Raw genomic sequence first — 16,638 nt, 5'->3', positions numbered from 1 at the left:
ATTGCAGATATTGATCACAATAAACCATTTGGACATCATGATTCCATTTCTTGTTTTATATAAAATGATTGGTGCATGGGCAAAACAGCTCAATAAATCACAATTTATAAAATTATTAGAAAAATAGCATACGAGAATGACCCTTATATATATATATATATATATATATATATATATATATATATATATATATATATATATATATATATAATCGAGTTAATCACAGCTTAATAATTAATTAATCGTAATTAATCGCAATTCAAACCATCTATAAAATATGCCATATTTTCCTGTAAATTATTGTTGGAATGGAAAGACACAAGACGGATATATACATTCAACATACTGTACATAAGTACTGTATTTGTTTATTATAACAATAAATCAACAAAATGGCATTAACATTAACATTCTGTTAAAGCGATCCATGGATAGAAAGACTTGTAGTTCTTAAAAGATAAATGTTAGTACAAGTTAAAGAAATTTTATATTAAAACCCCTCTTAATATTTTCGTTTTAATAAAATTTGTAAAATTTTCAATCAAAAAATAAACTTGTAGCTCGCCATTGTTGATGTCAATAATTACACAATTGTCATGGTGCTGAAACCCATAAAATCAGTCACACCCAACCGCCAGCAGAGGACGACAAAACACAAAAAAAACCACAAGTAACAAGTGGGCATCACACTGTGCTGTCATTTTAATCTGTTTGAGCGGGGCATGTGCGTTAATTGCGTCAAATATTTTAACATGATTAATTTAAAAAATTAATTACCGCCCGTTAACGCGATGATTTACAATAGCCGGTTTAAACATAGCATTCGTGCGATATGCTATTGTACTGATTAGCAACAGGCTAACAGCCACAGCAGTACAGTAGTTGTAGTAAATAATATTAAAGATCATCATCATTACAATCATCATCGTAATAACAATATCAAAGGCACGAATTCGTTTCAAGCGGAAGATTTTAGCTGAAGTACTTTTTTAGCACCGAACACATGAAAATGCAGGGATAGGAAAAACGTACCTTCCATAACACAGCGGCGACATGGCTACAAAAACACCCTGTTTTTGTGGTGGCACAAACTTTATTCCACATCTGCTTTCATGAACATGTTGTTCTCCCTTGTCGTGATGATGGCAGACGGATGCGGTAAGATATTGTTCCTGGTCGGACGTTGGAAAACTCTGAATTCCTATTTTCTTCGAATGAAGCATTATTCTATTATTGGATGTCAAGGGGGGCAAAAAAAAAAAATTAGTCCCGTCACCACCCGTGGTCCAGAATTTAAGACCCCTGTCCTATATGAACGTAACAAAAGCATTTAAGGGGGGGGGGGGGGGGGAAATCATAATTCGTGCATGAAAGTGTTAAATAAAAACATTTTAGCTAAAATCGTCTTCCCTCCCTGCCCTACGGTCCAATCAGGGGAAACTCAGGTGTGCTAATGAAGGTGCCAGTTTCTTGGACGTCAGCGTGATTTTGCTGCCAGCGGCTCAACTCTAGTTTCCGGCCTCCCAGGTGGATCCTTTTAGTTCAAGTCATGTTGGTGTTGTCGTGCCTCATGTGGATCATTTATGGCAGTCCGGCAGTGGGTGGTCCGGTTCAGCACTTGAGTTGGTCAGACGGGGTCAATCCGCTTGTGAGAAACGAAGCCTCGCGCTCCTCCTTCTACCACCTGCCCGTGTTCTGGCACGCGCCACACCCGCTCGTAGCCAAAGAGTTGCTCCGACCCACTCCTCGCCAGACCTTGGTTCCTTCGGAACTGACCGCGCTGTTGTTTCCGGCAAAGTACCAGAGCGCAGCTCAGGAACCGCGTACGCGCCCTGTGGAAGTTTGGTGCGGCTCCAGGGAAATAGTCGTGAGAGTGGACCGCTTCCAGTTGCGCGCGTGGCCCGATCCGGCTCTGTACAGTCTGGGTTCGTGTCAGCCCACCACGGTGTCTTCACACTTTCTCTTTTTCCACTACGCTTTGACCGATCCCTGCGTTTCGGCAAATCAGGTAAACACACAATGTGTATGAGCTTTTTTTTAATTATCGAGTGCCATTTGTGTCCCCAGTATAAGTTGTATTTTCACTAAAATTGGACAAATACTCATTCAACTTTTCTTTTTTGTGTGTATTATCAATTACCATCGATTATAAATTCTTTAGGATTGGTTCCAAATTCTATTTTTTAAATTTGGTAAGATGTTGTTCTGGAATTTTGCTATGTCCCCAGTGTATTTCATTCTAATTCAGTCTATAAAATAACAAAAATTTCAAAGTAATTGCAATGGGGTTTTATTTTCTTGATTTTCTTGATTTTATTGTCTTGGATTGTCTTCAATCATGTATTTTTTAAATGTATTTTTAATTAAAATATATCATTTAACTAAAAAAAAAAAAAAAAAAAAACAACAACAAAAAAAAAAACACTTCAGTTTGTGTTAGTATCCCTTTAAGAAAATTAACATCAATCTTCTGCAATAACATTACACCGGTGGTGGGAAAGTCAACTGTGGGAAGTTCAACTGTGGTAAGCAATTTCATTTTTTTTTTTTTTTAATAAATATAAGAAATGAACACTAGGGCGTAGGTTAGGTCTCAACATTGGTAGGGACGATAAAACACTAATGCACATAATGCAAACAATGATCCAAATAAGGGACAGCTAGCTTGACTTCATTGTTCCTTGTGGAGGCTGGCCTGACCACAGTAGTTTTGCAGTTTAGCAAGTTTAATGTTATGCCAGCTCTGTTGCAGGTCAGACTTTCCGTAGTAAAATTATTGGTGTTTCCCCCACTTCCACAACATTGACGTCTTTTTACATGACTTACAGTGGCTGCTGCTGCTGGCCAAAAAATAAGCTTCTAATATCCCTCCGAAGGAGGCGGAGGAGGCCGCATGTTGTCAACATGAATCTGTTGGGGCTGTGGGTGAGTGTGTGGGTGCGTGTGTGTGTGGGGGGGTGTCTTTGTGGCGGGAAAGGGGGGAGGCTTGAACTCATCTGCCAACCAAACATTCGTGGGGGGGGGCACATTCAGCAAGTGAAAAGGGATAAATGTAAGTCTGAATATAATGAAAATAATTCACTTAATAATGGAAGCGCCTAAACTATCATGACAACACGTGGGAAGACAATCTAAATTACCTATATAACTGAACTCTTTATATAATCCAAATAAGGTTGCTTAAAAGTTGGTGTGTGGACAATTTGAGCATTCTGAAAAGTTGGTAGTGTTATGTCCCTACCGTCCCTATGCAAACCTACACCCTCGTCATAACGTATCCAATCAGGTTAAGCTATATATCAAAGAAATTGAATATTTTCAAAAGGTTTATTTGTAAAATTGTAGACAAGTTTCCGAGGTACTTCCGTTTTATGTCTGCCTACTACTTCCGTTTCCGATTTTTTTACCAATGACTTAAATGGCGCTGGAGTGGCATCACTGACTAAAAACCACGATTTGAAAATACCGCATCCTACTGCCATCTCGACATGGAAAGACAACATCAAGAAGTGGCCGCGGGTGACTACAAGTAAAATATTATCGTATTTTATTGACTCTACGGCAGTCGATGGAAATGCCATCAGGAAGCACCGAGGCGGAATGCATTCCAATACGTCCTCAGCCACAAAGTTGTCTGTGTCCTCATACACGAACACGGGAATTTTGTCTTCATGAGAGCGAACGTAGAACCATGCCAGTGCCTCAATGCTCCGTACACCAAACCATGTGCGCTGGTAACACCGGAGGGAGACGTCCAAACTGCAGGCTGTACATGTATCGCAGGTCCCGGGCGATCGTGTAGTCGTGCTGCCATGTTTACGGAAGGTATGTGCTCCAAAAATAGGAAACCTAAAATCTGGCACATGAAACAACTTGTTTCCTTTGCTATGATATTACAATGTTGATTGTAGTTATGAAGTTTAATGATTTTTGCTACAACTACTGCTGCTGTTAGCCTGTTGCTATTCAGTACGTGTTTGATGGCACCGCAGTAATCCACTGGTTACATGTTTTTGTTTGTTTGTTTACAGCTGGAAAACGCTGTTTGGCAAGGGAAGACGACTTGTATGTTGATGGATGGACATATATCGAGACTGCGTACGTTCTACTTTGATGATGGACGGCTCGACTCCCGGGGACGGCCGAGAGGCAGGGGCTGGGACAGGCGATGGATCGCCGAGATGCAACTAAGAACTTTTTAACTGCAGCATCTTTACAATATGCAATTGGAGCTGGAATTACCAAGGACAGCGGGAGGTTTATTGATTTATGATTTATTGAGCTTTTTTGCACATGCACCAATCATTTTAAATAAAACTAAAAATGGAATCATGTTGTCCAAATGTTTTTTTATTGCGATCATTATTTGCAACAAAAAAGAATGTCATCCTATTTATTATATGTACATACCTTGTAGTATTTCCTTGTAACAACAAAATCTGTGTCAGCCCTTCTGCATTCAGCGAATGTAATATAATGTGTAATTTCATCTCGGTCATTCAAGTGGCCGGCGTATCAATCCATACCTCACGTCAACACAGGCTGACAGGTTGTTATAGTTTTGTCCAAGAATGATCAACGAAGTGATAAGAACAATCATACAATCTCATCTATGTCTCATCAACGTCGTGCTGAATCCATCTATGGAGGTTACGTGAGTTCCTCTGCTTTAATTTTACAGTTTTAACTTTCTGACAAAACACTGCTTACTTCAGCCGTAATTCATGTAGTTTTTTCTGAACTGGAAGTTCGAGGCAGACATTGTCCAAGATGGAGCTACCCATATTTCGCTCAGGAAACTTGTCTATGTTTTTCATCAAGTATCCATAGTCAGCTTTGCTAGCATAATAGCTAAAATATCGGTACTCTTTCCACACCTGAATATTTGACCACTCTGACCTATTTGAACTTGGCAGTTTATCTGGCACCTGTAAAGTACAGTCATGTGAAAAAATTAGGACACCCCATGAAATATTCAGTTATTTGCTAAGAAATGTTCACATATCAATGTCTGATCCTGTTTGTTCTTTACTTCTGGAAAAGAAAGCGATTTAATTGCAGGTAAACGACAAAAATGAACATTGTTTTACTCACTAAACCAAATATATTTTTTAAAAGCATATTCTGAGGAAAAAAATAGGACATCCTACCACCTAATAGCTAGTGTTACCGTCTTTGGCTGAAATAACTTCGGTGAGACGCTTTTTGTAGCCATCTACCGGTCTTTAACATCGGTCTGAAGAAGGTTTGCCCCACTCCTCAACGCAGAATACTTTCAGCTGTCAGATGTTTGAGGGGTTTCTTGCATGTACAGCCAGTTTCAAGTCACCCCACAGCATCTCAATCGGATTATGTTCTGGGCTTTGACTCGGCCATTCCAGGACTCTCCATTTCTTATTTTTCAGCCAGTCCTTGGTGGATTTACTGGTATGTTTTTGGTCACTGTCATGTTGCAGGGTCCATTTTCGCTTCAGCTTTAATATTTTCACAGATGATCTCACATATTCCTCAAGAACCTTCTGATAAACGATAGAATTCATAGTGGATTCTATGATGGTGAGCTGGCCAGGTCCTGCTGTTGCAAAGCACCTCCAAACCATGACACTTTCATGCTTCACAGTTGTTGTTTTTTTCCTGTAATGCTGTATTGGGTTTACACCAAACATGTCCTGTATTCTGGTGTCCAGATTAGTCCATTTAAGAGTCATCTGTCCAAAGAACATTATTCCAAAAGTCCTGGTCTTTGTCTACATTCACTTCAAACTTCAGTCTGCCTTCACGATCTTCTTGGTGAGAAAAGGTTTCCTCCTTGCACACCTCCCATAAAGATTAAACTTGTGAAGTCTCTTTCTGATTATAGAGGCATGCACTTTCACATTAACAATAGCAAAAGCCTGCTTTCTTTCCTGAGATGGCATTTTAGGGTTTTTGGAGACTTGGCGTCTTGCGGTCTGCTCTCGGGGTGAACCTGCTTGGACGGCCAGACCTGGGCATGTTGGCAGTTGTTTTGAATGTCCTCCACTTGTAGACTATTTTCTGGACAGTGGAATGGCTGACCCCTTACCAGCGTCTACAATCTTCTTTCTGAAGGCCTCAGACAGCTCCTTTGATCTCATCATGGTGTTTTCTCTCACTTCAACAGTCAGGGGCACACCAAACTAAATGTGAGGTTTGAATAAGGCAAGCCTCCTTCAAAACGCTGCATAATGTTCTAATCATGTGCACCTGTTTAGCCATTTTAAGTGGGATAAAATGTGGAGGTGTCCTAATTTATTCAACAGAAATTGCATTTAATTAAAATATCTTTTATTTTTTTTTTCAATTTTAATTGTTTAGTTCTATTATTGGAATTTCTCAAGATTGTTCAAATTGATATTAAATATCCATATGACCAAATATGTTGGAAAACACACGGGCTTCCATTGGGTGTGCTAATTTTTTCTACATGACCGTAAGTGAGAAGATGTCATTTGCACTGTCGACTGTATGATTGGCACACACACCGAAAAATTGATGCTGCATTCACGTGTTGTTGGAGTAATCTAAAAAAATGATTCTCTATTACATGTTGTCTATAAAAAAGCTCAAACAGTCATTCAACTTGTGATGTATCGTTGGAGCATTAAAATAGGCCACTCGTCTTTGTAACAACCATGTTTTTATCCAACATTATGACTTGACAACACATCAGAATGATTTTCCAACTTGGGAACTCAGATCTCCCCACATCCATGAACGCAACATATCTCCCAAAGGCTCTACGCGGAAGTGTCAACTCATATGCCTATCACAACAAAGTTACGTGCATACATTTCCATATTGAGGAGCCATTTGCAGGTTGTGTAATATGGAGTGAATGGATTAATATCACTATATTACCTAGGCACATTCTGTAGATTATGCTATGTAGATTTAAAACTCTAAAATATATATATATATATATATATTTTTTTTTTTTAATTACCGATGAAATTTATACCGGGGCACTGCAGTTCAGTACTGGGGTATGAGCCCCAGTAAAATACAGTATGTCTGGCAACAACAATGCCACACTTTTTTTTTTTTTTTTTAAATAAATATTATTCACAATTTAATGCAATAGGTTTAATCTCAGACAGACCATTATGCGTGACAAAAAAAACAACTTAATGCTAGTTTTGAATGTTTTCCAACAAGTTTACTTTTACCCTTTCAGGTGGTTGCCGGTGGTCAACTGGTGTATTCTTGTGCTCTTTATTATACCCCGCCGCCGCAGGACTATATCATTCGTGTTCTACCATTTAATCTGCCTCTCCACTGCTATTACAACAGGTACTATTTTAATTGTGGCCTTATCACCTCTACATTTTATAGTTAACATTTGAGCCAGCGGCAAAGGGTTATTTTGCATTGTTGTGTTTTACATTTATTAAATATCTGTAGTGGCAAATAGCTTTAACATTTTTGTCTGTTCATAACATGAATGTCCTTTGTATTTGAGGTTTCATTACTCTTACCAAGTTGGCTACACACCTCAGATGCAGCACACAACGTTCAAAAAGAGTCTCCGGACTAAACTCCACTTCAGTCTCACTGTCTGCAATGGTAATTTTTTTTTTTGGTAGATTGGAATCTGGTGAGAAAGATTGTTTTTTAGAACTTAATAAACTCTTATTTATTTCTAAGTATCAACTCATTGGCTGACAGCGACAGATGTCCAATCCATTTTAAATGGGAGAGATGCCAGCGATTGTTCGATCACTGCCAGCCCCCCAGTCAAATTGAATTGTCTTTCGCCATCAATAGCAGTGAATAAGTGAATGGGCTAAAAGCAACAAAATAAATCAGAGTTAAAGGTTAGATATGTCCCCGATCAGATTATGTGCTCTAAATCCGGGCCAGACCACAAGTGTAATGGGGGCGTGTCCATTTTTATGATTAAAAAGTAGGTGTTTTAAAGAATCATTATGAACATATTGATCCAAAATTGATGATAATGAAATGAATGCCAATTTACCTGTCCTGAGCAAAAACAACACAAGGTAAATTTGTAAGGCCATCAAAGCCAGAAGATCACTTTAACACTTGTTGGTAGTGAACACAGATTGTTCTCGACTCAATTTTTTTTTTTTTTTTTACAGGCCGAAGGACTGTCAAGTACCCGCTCATTTTGTTTTAGTTGTCTATATTTCGGATATATTCCTCTGTTATTTGCAGAGGTCGGTAGAGAAGCCTGAAATTTAACTCAAGTAAGGGTAGCGTTAGTTCAATATAATATTACTCAAGTAATCCAAAAAAATTACTCAAGTACAAGTAAAAAAGTATTCAGGGAAAAAACTCAAGTAATGAGTAACCGCTTGCAATGTTACTTTTTTTTTTTTTACAGTGATATATATATTTTTTTCTCTGCACAACCACATTTATATGAACTGTTATTATACTGTATTAAAACATATTACATGACCATATTAGGCCAAAAAACCACAATAACCAAATGCTGATTCGAAAAATCTACAGAAATGAAACATCACCGGTCCAAAGAGCCTGAGTGCCTGACATGAAATTAAAATGACCATATCTAGTTTTCCGTGGTCTATCGGTCCCAAATAAAAACTGGGAGAGATTTTTTTTATGTGTTGTATCAGGACTGTTTAACCCGTGTATGGTATTAGTATTGTTGTTACTTAGCCAGTATTTATGGGTCTGGTGGACCCGCTAGTTTTTGGCTTTCCAAACACCAAAATCTAATAATTTTCTCTTACTCAACAGATATTTACCACATTCCAATTCCACATTCCAAAAAGTTCATTTTTCTTTCGATGAAATCTGAAAACTGGTCCCAAAGACCTGAATACTATGCAAGGGTTAATTAATTGTTGACATATTGTTGTCTGTAGGTTAGGAGCTGGCCACTAGAGAGCATGCACGCTATCCGGGTCACAGCTTTCAGCCTGTGCTAGCACAATTGATTATTTTTTAAAACTGCATGTGTTTTAAAGACCTGGAAAAAATGCCTTAAAGTGCCTGTGACAGCATAAGAAATCTTAAATAGCATTATTATGTGAATTAGAATCATATTTTGAGACGAATCAACTATATTCAACAATTTGACAAAGCGCAGATGACGAGAAATTAGTGTTTTAATATGCCGTTTAGCCCCACCTGTCATTATAGCGCTCTTGCGTCCCCGGCTGAAGGATGACGTGGGCAGCTAGCTGACATGCTAACTCGAACTGAGGGGCGTTTCCAAGTCTTATTCTCACCTTTTGAAGCGAAAAATCACACAAAACTACCCCGGATCATATCACATGGCAAAGGGGTTGTCGATTGTCTTCACGGATCTGCAACCTCGCCGGCAGCGAGCAAGTTACATCTCATCGTTCCCCTGCTGCGGGCAGGAGAGCTCGTTTGCCATGGAAGCAGTTGGAGAATGACCGCCGGACAAACCTGCCGACATTGGAGGAGTGCATACCTGCCCGAGCCCAACCCAAGGATAGTGGTCTATTGCCGGGCACACGAAGAGGGCAGAGGGAGCTGGAAGTCTGGACGATATTGAGAACCGCATGAGCATAAACAGATTATAACGCTCTCCCGGCAGGGACCGAAGGGTGGGAGGTGCGACAAGCTGCCGGCTGTCCGGCTGAGTGGCCTTCTCGGTGGACAAGGAGCATTGTCAGCCCCACAAAATACAAACCACCTCCTTATTAAAATGTGTGCCATGATCCCAGTATTTGACATAATATAAAACACGTAGCTTACTCACTTCCTTGTCGGTAGAATGGTCCCACAGTTCTCGGACTTGTTTTGGCCATTATCCGCGGTGAACGGGAACTTTTTGAAATCCAAAAGACTCACACGGCTCTCTCTGGTGCAGCAACAAAACCCTACAGCACATTTGGCTGGCGTAATGCGAAAAATAAACGAATTAATCCGCAAAATCAGGTGAAAAGGCAGTCCATCTGCATGCTATAAAGCAATGCTGTATTGTAAGATGCTGACCCAGGTGATGTCACATTCACACTCAATCTAGGAAGTCACTCATATTCATGGCGCAGAATTTAAAAAATTTAATAAATATATCGCTTTCACACACATCCAAGGGGTCCATTTCATTCAGGAGCATAAAATACTGCGAAATATGAAATAAACATGATTTTTGCTGGCATAGGCACTTTAACTGATATAAAACCTTGCCTTGGGTGTATTGTATATAAATTGGGTATTATATCCCTGAAGATAGGAAAGATTGCTTTGTTTGTGAAATACTGTCTTTAGGTAACAAAATAATTTAGCATCAAGCTGCTGGGGGGGGGGGGGGGGGGGGCGTATTTCATCTTTTTATTTTTTTATCCACAGGTACTAAATTTTCTATGTATTGTATGTGTTTTTTGGCAGCTCAGTGGGAGCCCCTCTCTGCGGACCATTCGTTTGTCTTGGGGGAACCAGTGAATTTTGTGGCCCAGTCTGGGAGCCTCTTGCCAGGCGAGATGCTTTTTGTTGACTCATGCCATGTAACACTCTCCAAAGACCCAATGAGCAGGCCCAAAGTGGATCTCATCACGGATTATGGGTGTGTTTCTAGGAAGACCATACACTTGCTCAACTGTTGTAAAGTTATTGGTTTATAAATTGCAGTAAATGAGGCACTTGGGCTTTGATTTTGCAGCTGTATGACTGACAGCCAGAGACCAGGAAGTTCTTCCTACTTCTGGTCAAGGAGTGGTGATATGCTGAAGTTTTCCATTGATGCCTTTCTTCTCCGGGCCGTCTCACAAGTAAGAAAACATATATCGTCCTTTTCTAAATTTCAAATATGTAATGCAGACTGGGACTTGAGTCATTTAAAACATTTTAAAAGAAAAATGTTTCTATAACCACACATGCTGACCTCAAAGTCAATTATGAGGTATAATGGCTCATATTCCTCCTTCCCTTCTACCTTTTTAGTGAATTGTGTCGTAATGAATGTAAGAAAAAATTGACTGTAGCTGTTGTTTGTCCGTAGGTGCTTTACATTCATTGCTCAATGTCAGTTGGTGTCACCACTTCCCACACCTCCAAGTCTTGTAACTACAACCAAACAACTGGAAGGTAAGGGCCCTATAGTGTCAAAATCACAGAGGTGGGTAGAGTAGCCAAAAATATTACTCGAGTAAGAGTAGCATTAGTTCAAAATAATACTGCTAAAGTAAAATTGATCATCCAAAAAAGGTACTTAAGTACAAGTAAAAAAAAGTATCCGGTAAAAAGAATACTCGAGTAATAAGTAACTTTGTAACTGCTTACAGTGTGATATTTTTTTAAACAATGGATATATTTTTTCTCAGCACAACATAATCTATATGAACTGTTATTATTATATTATATGATAACCTATTATACGACCATGTTAAGCCCAAAAAATAACAAAAACCATCTAATTGAAATACAAAAAAAAAAAAAAAATGCAACATTACCCATTCAAAGAGCAAGCGTGCCTTCTAGAGGACAAAAAACACTTCCCACTATGTTTTGAAAATGAGTCTCTCGGTGTCAAATAAATCGCTGCCAAATAAAAACTGGGAGAAAGGTTCAAACAAATCTGCGCTTTCGAGTAATGTTGACTTACGTCAAGTACTGTAGATTAATTTTTATGGCGCTTTAAAGATGCCACGTGATTGAACAGGCCGGCGTGATCATATGACTTCTGAGTGCAAACCTGCGTCTGTACAACTGATTGGTATAATGGAGTCATGTAATTGTTATTGCGTCATCTCATTTTTGAAACTGGTAGAGCCACTGTTGGCATATCTCATATTAAGAGGAAAAATGTGATAAGTCTAGTGTAACCCAAAGTAGTAGAGCAAGAGTAACTTAATTTAATTTTACTCAAGTCAGAGTAGCGTTACTTCAAAAATATTACTCAAGTAAAAGTAGTCGTCCAAAAAATAAAGTAAAAACATATCCAGCGAAAACAATACTCAAATAATGAGTAACATTGTGAGTAACTGCTTATTATTTTTAAACGATGTTTTGTTTTCTCTCATTACAAACGCATCAATATGAAGTGTTGTGATGATACTGTACAATAACCCATTACATAACCACAATAAGCCAAAGGGGTAAAAAAATGGAATTTCGGCGAGAGAAAAAAACAAAAACAGAAATGAAGCACTATTCGTCCAATGAGCATGAGTGCCCTCTATTGGAAAAAATAGGTCCTAGTTTGAATAGTCAATAGTTCCTTCATAGTTACTATTATGAAATTAAAAGGATCATATCTCCGGTTTTCCGTGGTCAATCGGTGCCAAATAAAAACTGGGAGAAAGTTTTAAATCCGCACTTTCGAGTCCTATTGAAGGCAGCGCTTTATGTCAAATACTTTGTTTTTTACAATGCTTTAAAGACTCCACGTGATTGAACAGGCTGGGGTGATCATAGAATGGCAAGCTTTTGTCAGATTGGTGTAATGGAGTCATGTGATTATTGTTACAACGTCTTATTGGTGAAATTGGTAGAGCTACTCTTGGCATCGCTGGGAAAAAAAAAAAAAAAAGTAGAATAAAGAGGAAAAAAATAACGACTCTTGTGTAGCCAGAAGTAGTGGAGTAAGAGTAGTGTTTTTTCTTCACAAATCTACTCAAGTAAAAATAAAAAATATGGCTCAGTAAAACTACTCTTAGAGGTACATTTTTGTCAAAAAGTTACACAAGTAAATATAATGGAGTACATGTAACGCATTACTCCCCACCCCTGCACATAACCCTCTTGAACGTCTTCCATCCTGTGGGGCTCTGATGAATTCATTCTCATGTTTCATGTTTAAGAAGCAAACCAACATTCAATTCATGTTTTGAATATCGCTTCAAGATGTGTGAATGAAGCAAACACAATACAGAAATGAATTCTCCTCATAAAAATGTTGTATGTTAATAATCATCATGTTGATGGGCTATTCTTTATCAGCGAATTGGTTTCAAAGCAATGTTGCATAAAATTGGGCATCAGAGGCTGATTCTTTCTTATACCGCTAGAGGGAGCCCGCGTACCACTTGTACTAGAGAGACGAGTGGTGGATGTTTTTTTTAAACTTAAGTAAAAGTACAGATACAGGGGTAGGGGGAATTATTCAAGTAAAAGTACAAAAGTATGATCTGACCTTTCAGCCACTGCCGGGATCACGCCAGCTGGACCCACTCTGGCGCAGATCCAACGACCCAAGCCGGCGAAACTCCGACAATCCGTCAAAACTGCGCGTTCACCATAGTCTTAACCCCTTGTACAGACTCCATTTTGAAAGCTGGAAAGGCTTCGAAACACAAGTTGACAATTTATTCAGGTCGACAGCGATCAAACGGCAAGGCAAAACTGCAACAGACCCAGGCAAGGAGGCAGACTGGTTCCAGGGTCACCATATCACAAGTCAACAAATGATTCTCGAGAAAAATGACAACGATTTAGTTAAGCTTTCAGTCTTTTAAAGGCTCTGGTGTGGCAGGCTGTGGTCTGGAAGAAGGTTGTGTTTGGTCGTTGTTTAGGATAATCTTCTATCGCAGTTTGGGCCGTTTAGTTAGGCCGTTTAGACACGGCAACTGTGCGTCGCAGTTGCTGTCATGCACTTTGCTTGTGACTATCCTAACAGTGGAGTGCTGAGAGCTGCCAAGCACTTCCTCAAAACTGTGCGTCACAGTTGCTGAGTCACTGTTACTGGGGCAACCACAGTGGGAGATTTTGCCTGCCTCAGTGTCAAAGGGGCGCTGGAGTCTTATTAGTCATGGATATCGGGTTTTGTCCGGTGTTCCTTCTGTTGGGACAGGACGTCCCGCCATTACTTCTGGACTGTCCTGAAAAGCTGAGGGATTAGGTGTCGCAGACGTGGGCTTGTAGATGTCTTGCTTATTACCTGGTTGTCAGCCTCCATCTTGCTCAGTCAGCTGCATGACGCACGTGTTGGGCTTCCGTGGTCAGAAGGCGTCATGTATCTCTTATGCCCTATGTCAAGTATATTCTGCTTGTTAAATAAATGTTATTTATTTTATATTGGGTGTTTTAGAGTAATACAAAGTCCAACAGTAAATAAGAGAAGATACTATTCCCTGACTGATTTTATTAAGTGTGTTAGCTTAATACAAACAGTTGAATGGCCATTACGAAAAAAGATACTGTACTATTCCCTTCAAGTACTTGCTTTAAAATTGACTTTACAAGTAAAAAGTAATTCGTTTTTGTGCCATGTCAAAGCCTCCTCTTTCAAGTTTACTTTTCCGTTCCAATAGTGCCTTTTTCAACGTGACCCGGCATTAAGCAAGATGTCAGGGGGTGTTATTAACAACAACAACAACAAAAAACTTTTCACCGTATATATTTAATCCCCAAAGTTAAATGTGCTATTGTGTCAATGTTTTATTTATTTGTAACCCCAAAAAATTTACCAGAATTTTTTCCTCGTAAACACAAGGGGGTGCTGCAGCATCCTCAGCACCCCACTTCCCGCGCCACTGGTGTCATCTCCGTGCAGTCAACCCTGTAAATTTCTTTCAGACATAAGGGGCTACCCATTTAAATCCCGGGATTTACCGGAGTTCAGCGTATGTCTGAAAGGGGCTTTAGTTTCTTACAATTCAAAATTTCTTGTTTGCACGCCGCCATTTTGAAAAGTAAAAATGTCCTCTAATCCTAGAACTCTGGCATCATTATAAAATCCCAGTTCTCTAGTAGAAAATGCAGCTAGAAGGGGTGTTCACGAGCCGTTTTCGACTGTACACGTCGGATTTACAATAATTATCACCACATGAATGCATAATTTGACAATAAATAAATTTTAAAAATAATAATAATCTTAACCTTGTATGGCTGCCCTGTTTTGTGTGTATAGGTGGGAGGAGCTAGATGCACCACCGTCTACTTGCTCATGCTGTGAATCCATATGTGGTGACATGCAAGACTGTAAGTTTCCTAAATGCAGTGGGGAGAACAAGTATTTGATACTCACAATGGGAAAACCCATTGGCAGTGTATCAAATGCTTGTTCTCCCCACTGTATATGCTTTCATTTTTCCCTGTCGAGACCATACACATTTTCGAGTTTTTTTTTTTAAAGCCTTAGTAAAAGCGAGAACATGTTGCTGGCCTTACCTGTAAAGTTTTAAAGATTTCTGTCCTCCTCAGCGGTGAAGACCATAGTGAGCAGTCCTGGCTTGACCCCTCGCCACCAAGATGAAGACCGGTCAAACATGAAGGATTCACCTTCTCAACCAGCAGAGGAAGAAGAAAGGAGCCAACAAAAAGTTTTGTTTCGGAAATTGGACACTTTTCCAACAGCGACAAAATTAGACCATAAGAAGACTGAACAGAGTGACGGCAAGAAGACTTTTGAACTGAGGCCCCGTACAGTCATCAGCATGTCGATGAAAATGACCGAAAGGACAGTTTCACCAACGGATGCTACTATTATCACGAGCCATAGTAGGCAAGATATGTCTGAGAGCGCAGAAGCCACTTTTGCTTACAGTAACGCAAAGAGTGCTTCATCCACGGCTAACAGTACAGCCACTCCAAAAGCGGTTTCTAAAAACGCAGTCTTGATTGCACACAATTCCAGCATTGTTAGAGGTCTTGTTTCCCCAGAAAACATTTCCACAGACTTGATTCCTATTCCTGAATCTTGCTCCAACGAAAAGAAATGCCAACCAAAGGATGATACAGTCCAGGTTAAAAGGGGCAGCGCAAGTGCCGAGCATACTCCGACCACTGCATCTTATACAGTTAGATTGGAGATAAAAGATGGTGAAGAGTCTCCTAAAAATAAGTCTGAAACCGATTTTGATGCAGTCAAAGAATCAGCCACGAGCTACTTGATGTCTACTGATGAATCTGTTGGCAGACACCCAAAAATGATAGCGGAGCAAGCAGCATTCTATGTTAACAGGGAAGGACTTGATGAGCTAGATAAGCTTCAACACCTAAAAAACGGACCATCTGAATTCAGAGGCCCAGAATGTGTTGATGCTTCGGATTGTCATTCTGGAATTGAAGAAGGCGAAGCGCTCCGGCGGAGTCAGTTAGCCAACATGGCTGAGATGGAGAACGAATTTAGTGGCACTTCAGGTCCTCCGAGTATTGAGGAAGTGCTTGGCAGCTCTCAGCACTCCACTGTGAGGATAGTCACAAGCAAAGTGCATGACAGCAGCCATTTTTCTGACAAAGAGTGGAGTGGACTTTGGAATTAATGATTGGCCATGTAACAGAATGGACTGCAAAAAATGAGTCTCAGTAGCTTAAGCGTGACATTTCATCTTCTGGGAAAGCAAGCTTAACTCTGTTCTGTCAGTAGAAAATGTGTCTGCTGAATTTGGTAATTCAGGCATCTTGCAATAAATTGCTTCATAATTCTACTTTACATTCTACTATGTTATTGATTGCCTTCAGTAAATCTGGTTAATTAGCCTTCAGTAAATCTGGTTAATTAGGAATGCTTGCTTTGAATGGATAAGTATAACTTGCAGCTCCTACTTCACCTCCGTGAAGCTGGCCCCACATCAGATGCAAATTTATAGAAAAAAATTCATTTGTGCTATCGCTTTTGCGATATTAGCAATTCTTTTATAGGTCAATCTGAGGTCAACCAGCCCCCCCATTTTGATTATAAAAGGCTACGAATTGTGTCAATCGTTTTTTGTG

The 16,638-nt window shown here is 39.6% G+C and overlaps 1 protein-coding gene across 1 annotated transcript; it reads left to right on the top strand.

The window, feature by feature from the left end:
- The first annotated feature begins 1,434 nt into the window (after window positions 1–1,434).
- Window positions 1,435–16,638, top strand: zp3d.1 (zona pellucida glycoprotein 3d tandem duplicate 1). The gene is made up of 8 exons (XM_057834908.1): window positions 1,435–2,008; window positions 7,196–7,311; window positions 7,481–7,584; window positions 10,375–10,549; window positions 10,646–10,754; window positions 10,985–11,070; window positions 14,834–14,904; window positions 15,127–16,638. Exons 1-8 carry the CDS (start codon window positions 1,550–1,552, stop codon window positions 16,185–16,187), a joined length of 2,181 nt encoding a protein of 726 aa, XP_057690891.1. The 5' UTR covers window positions 1,435–1,549; the 3' UTR covers window positions 16,188–16,638.

Source organism: Corythoichthys intestinalis, chromosome 4 (genome assembly GCF_030265065.1).
Source record: "Corythoichthys intestinalis isolate RoL2023-P3 chromosome 4, ASM3026506v1, whole genome shotgun sequence".
NCBI lineage: Eukaryota > Metazoa > Chordata > Actinopteri > Syngnathiformes > Syngnathidae > Corythoichthys > Corythoichthys intestinalis.
The sequence above is the reverse complement of the archived record's forward strand: the minus strand, read 5'-3'. Positions and strand labels throughout refer to the sequence as shown.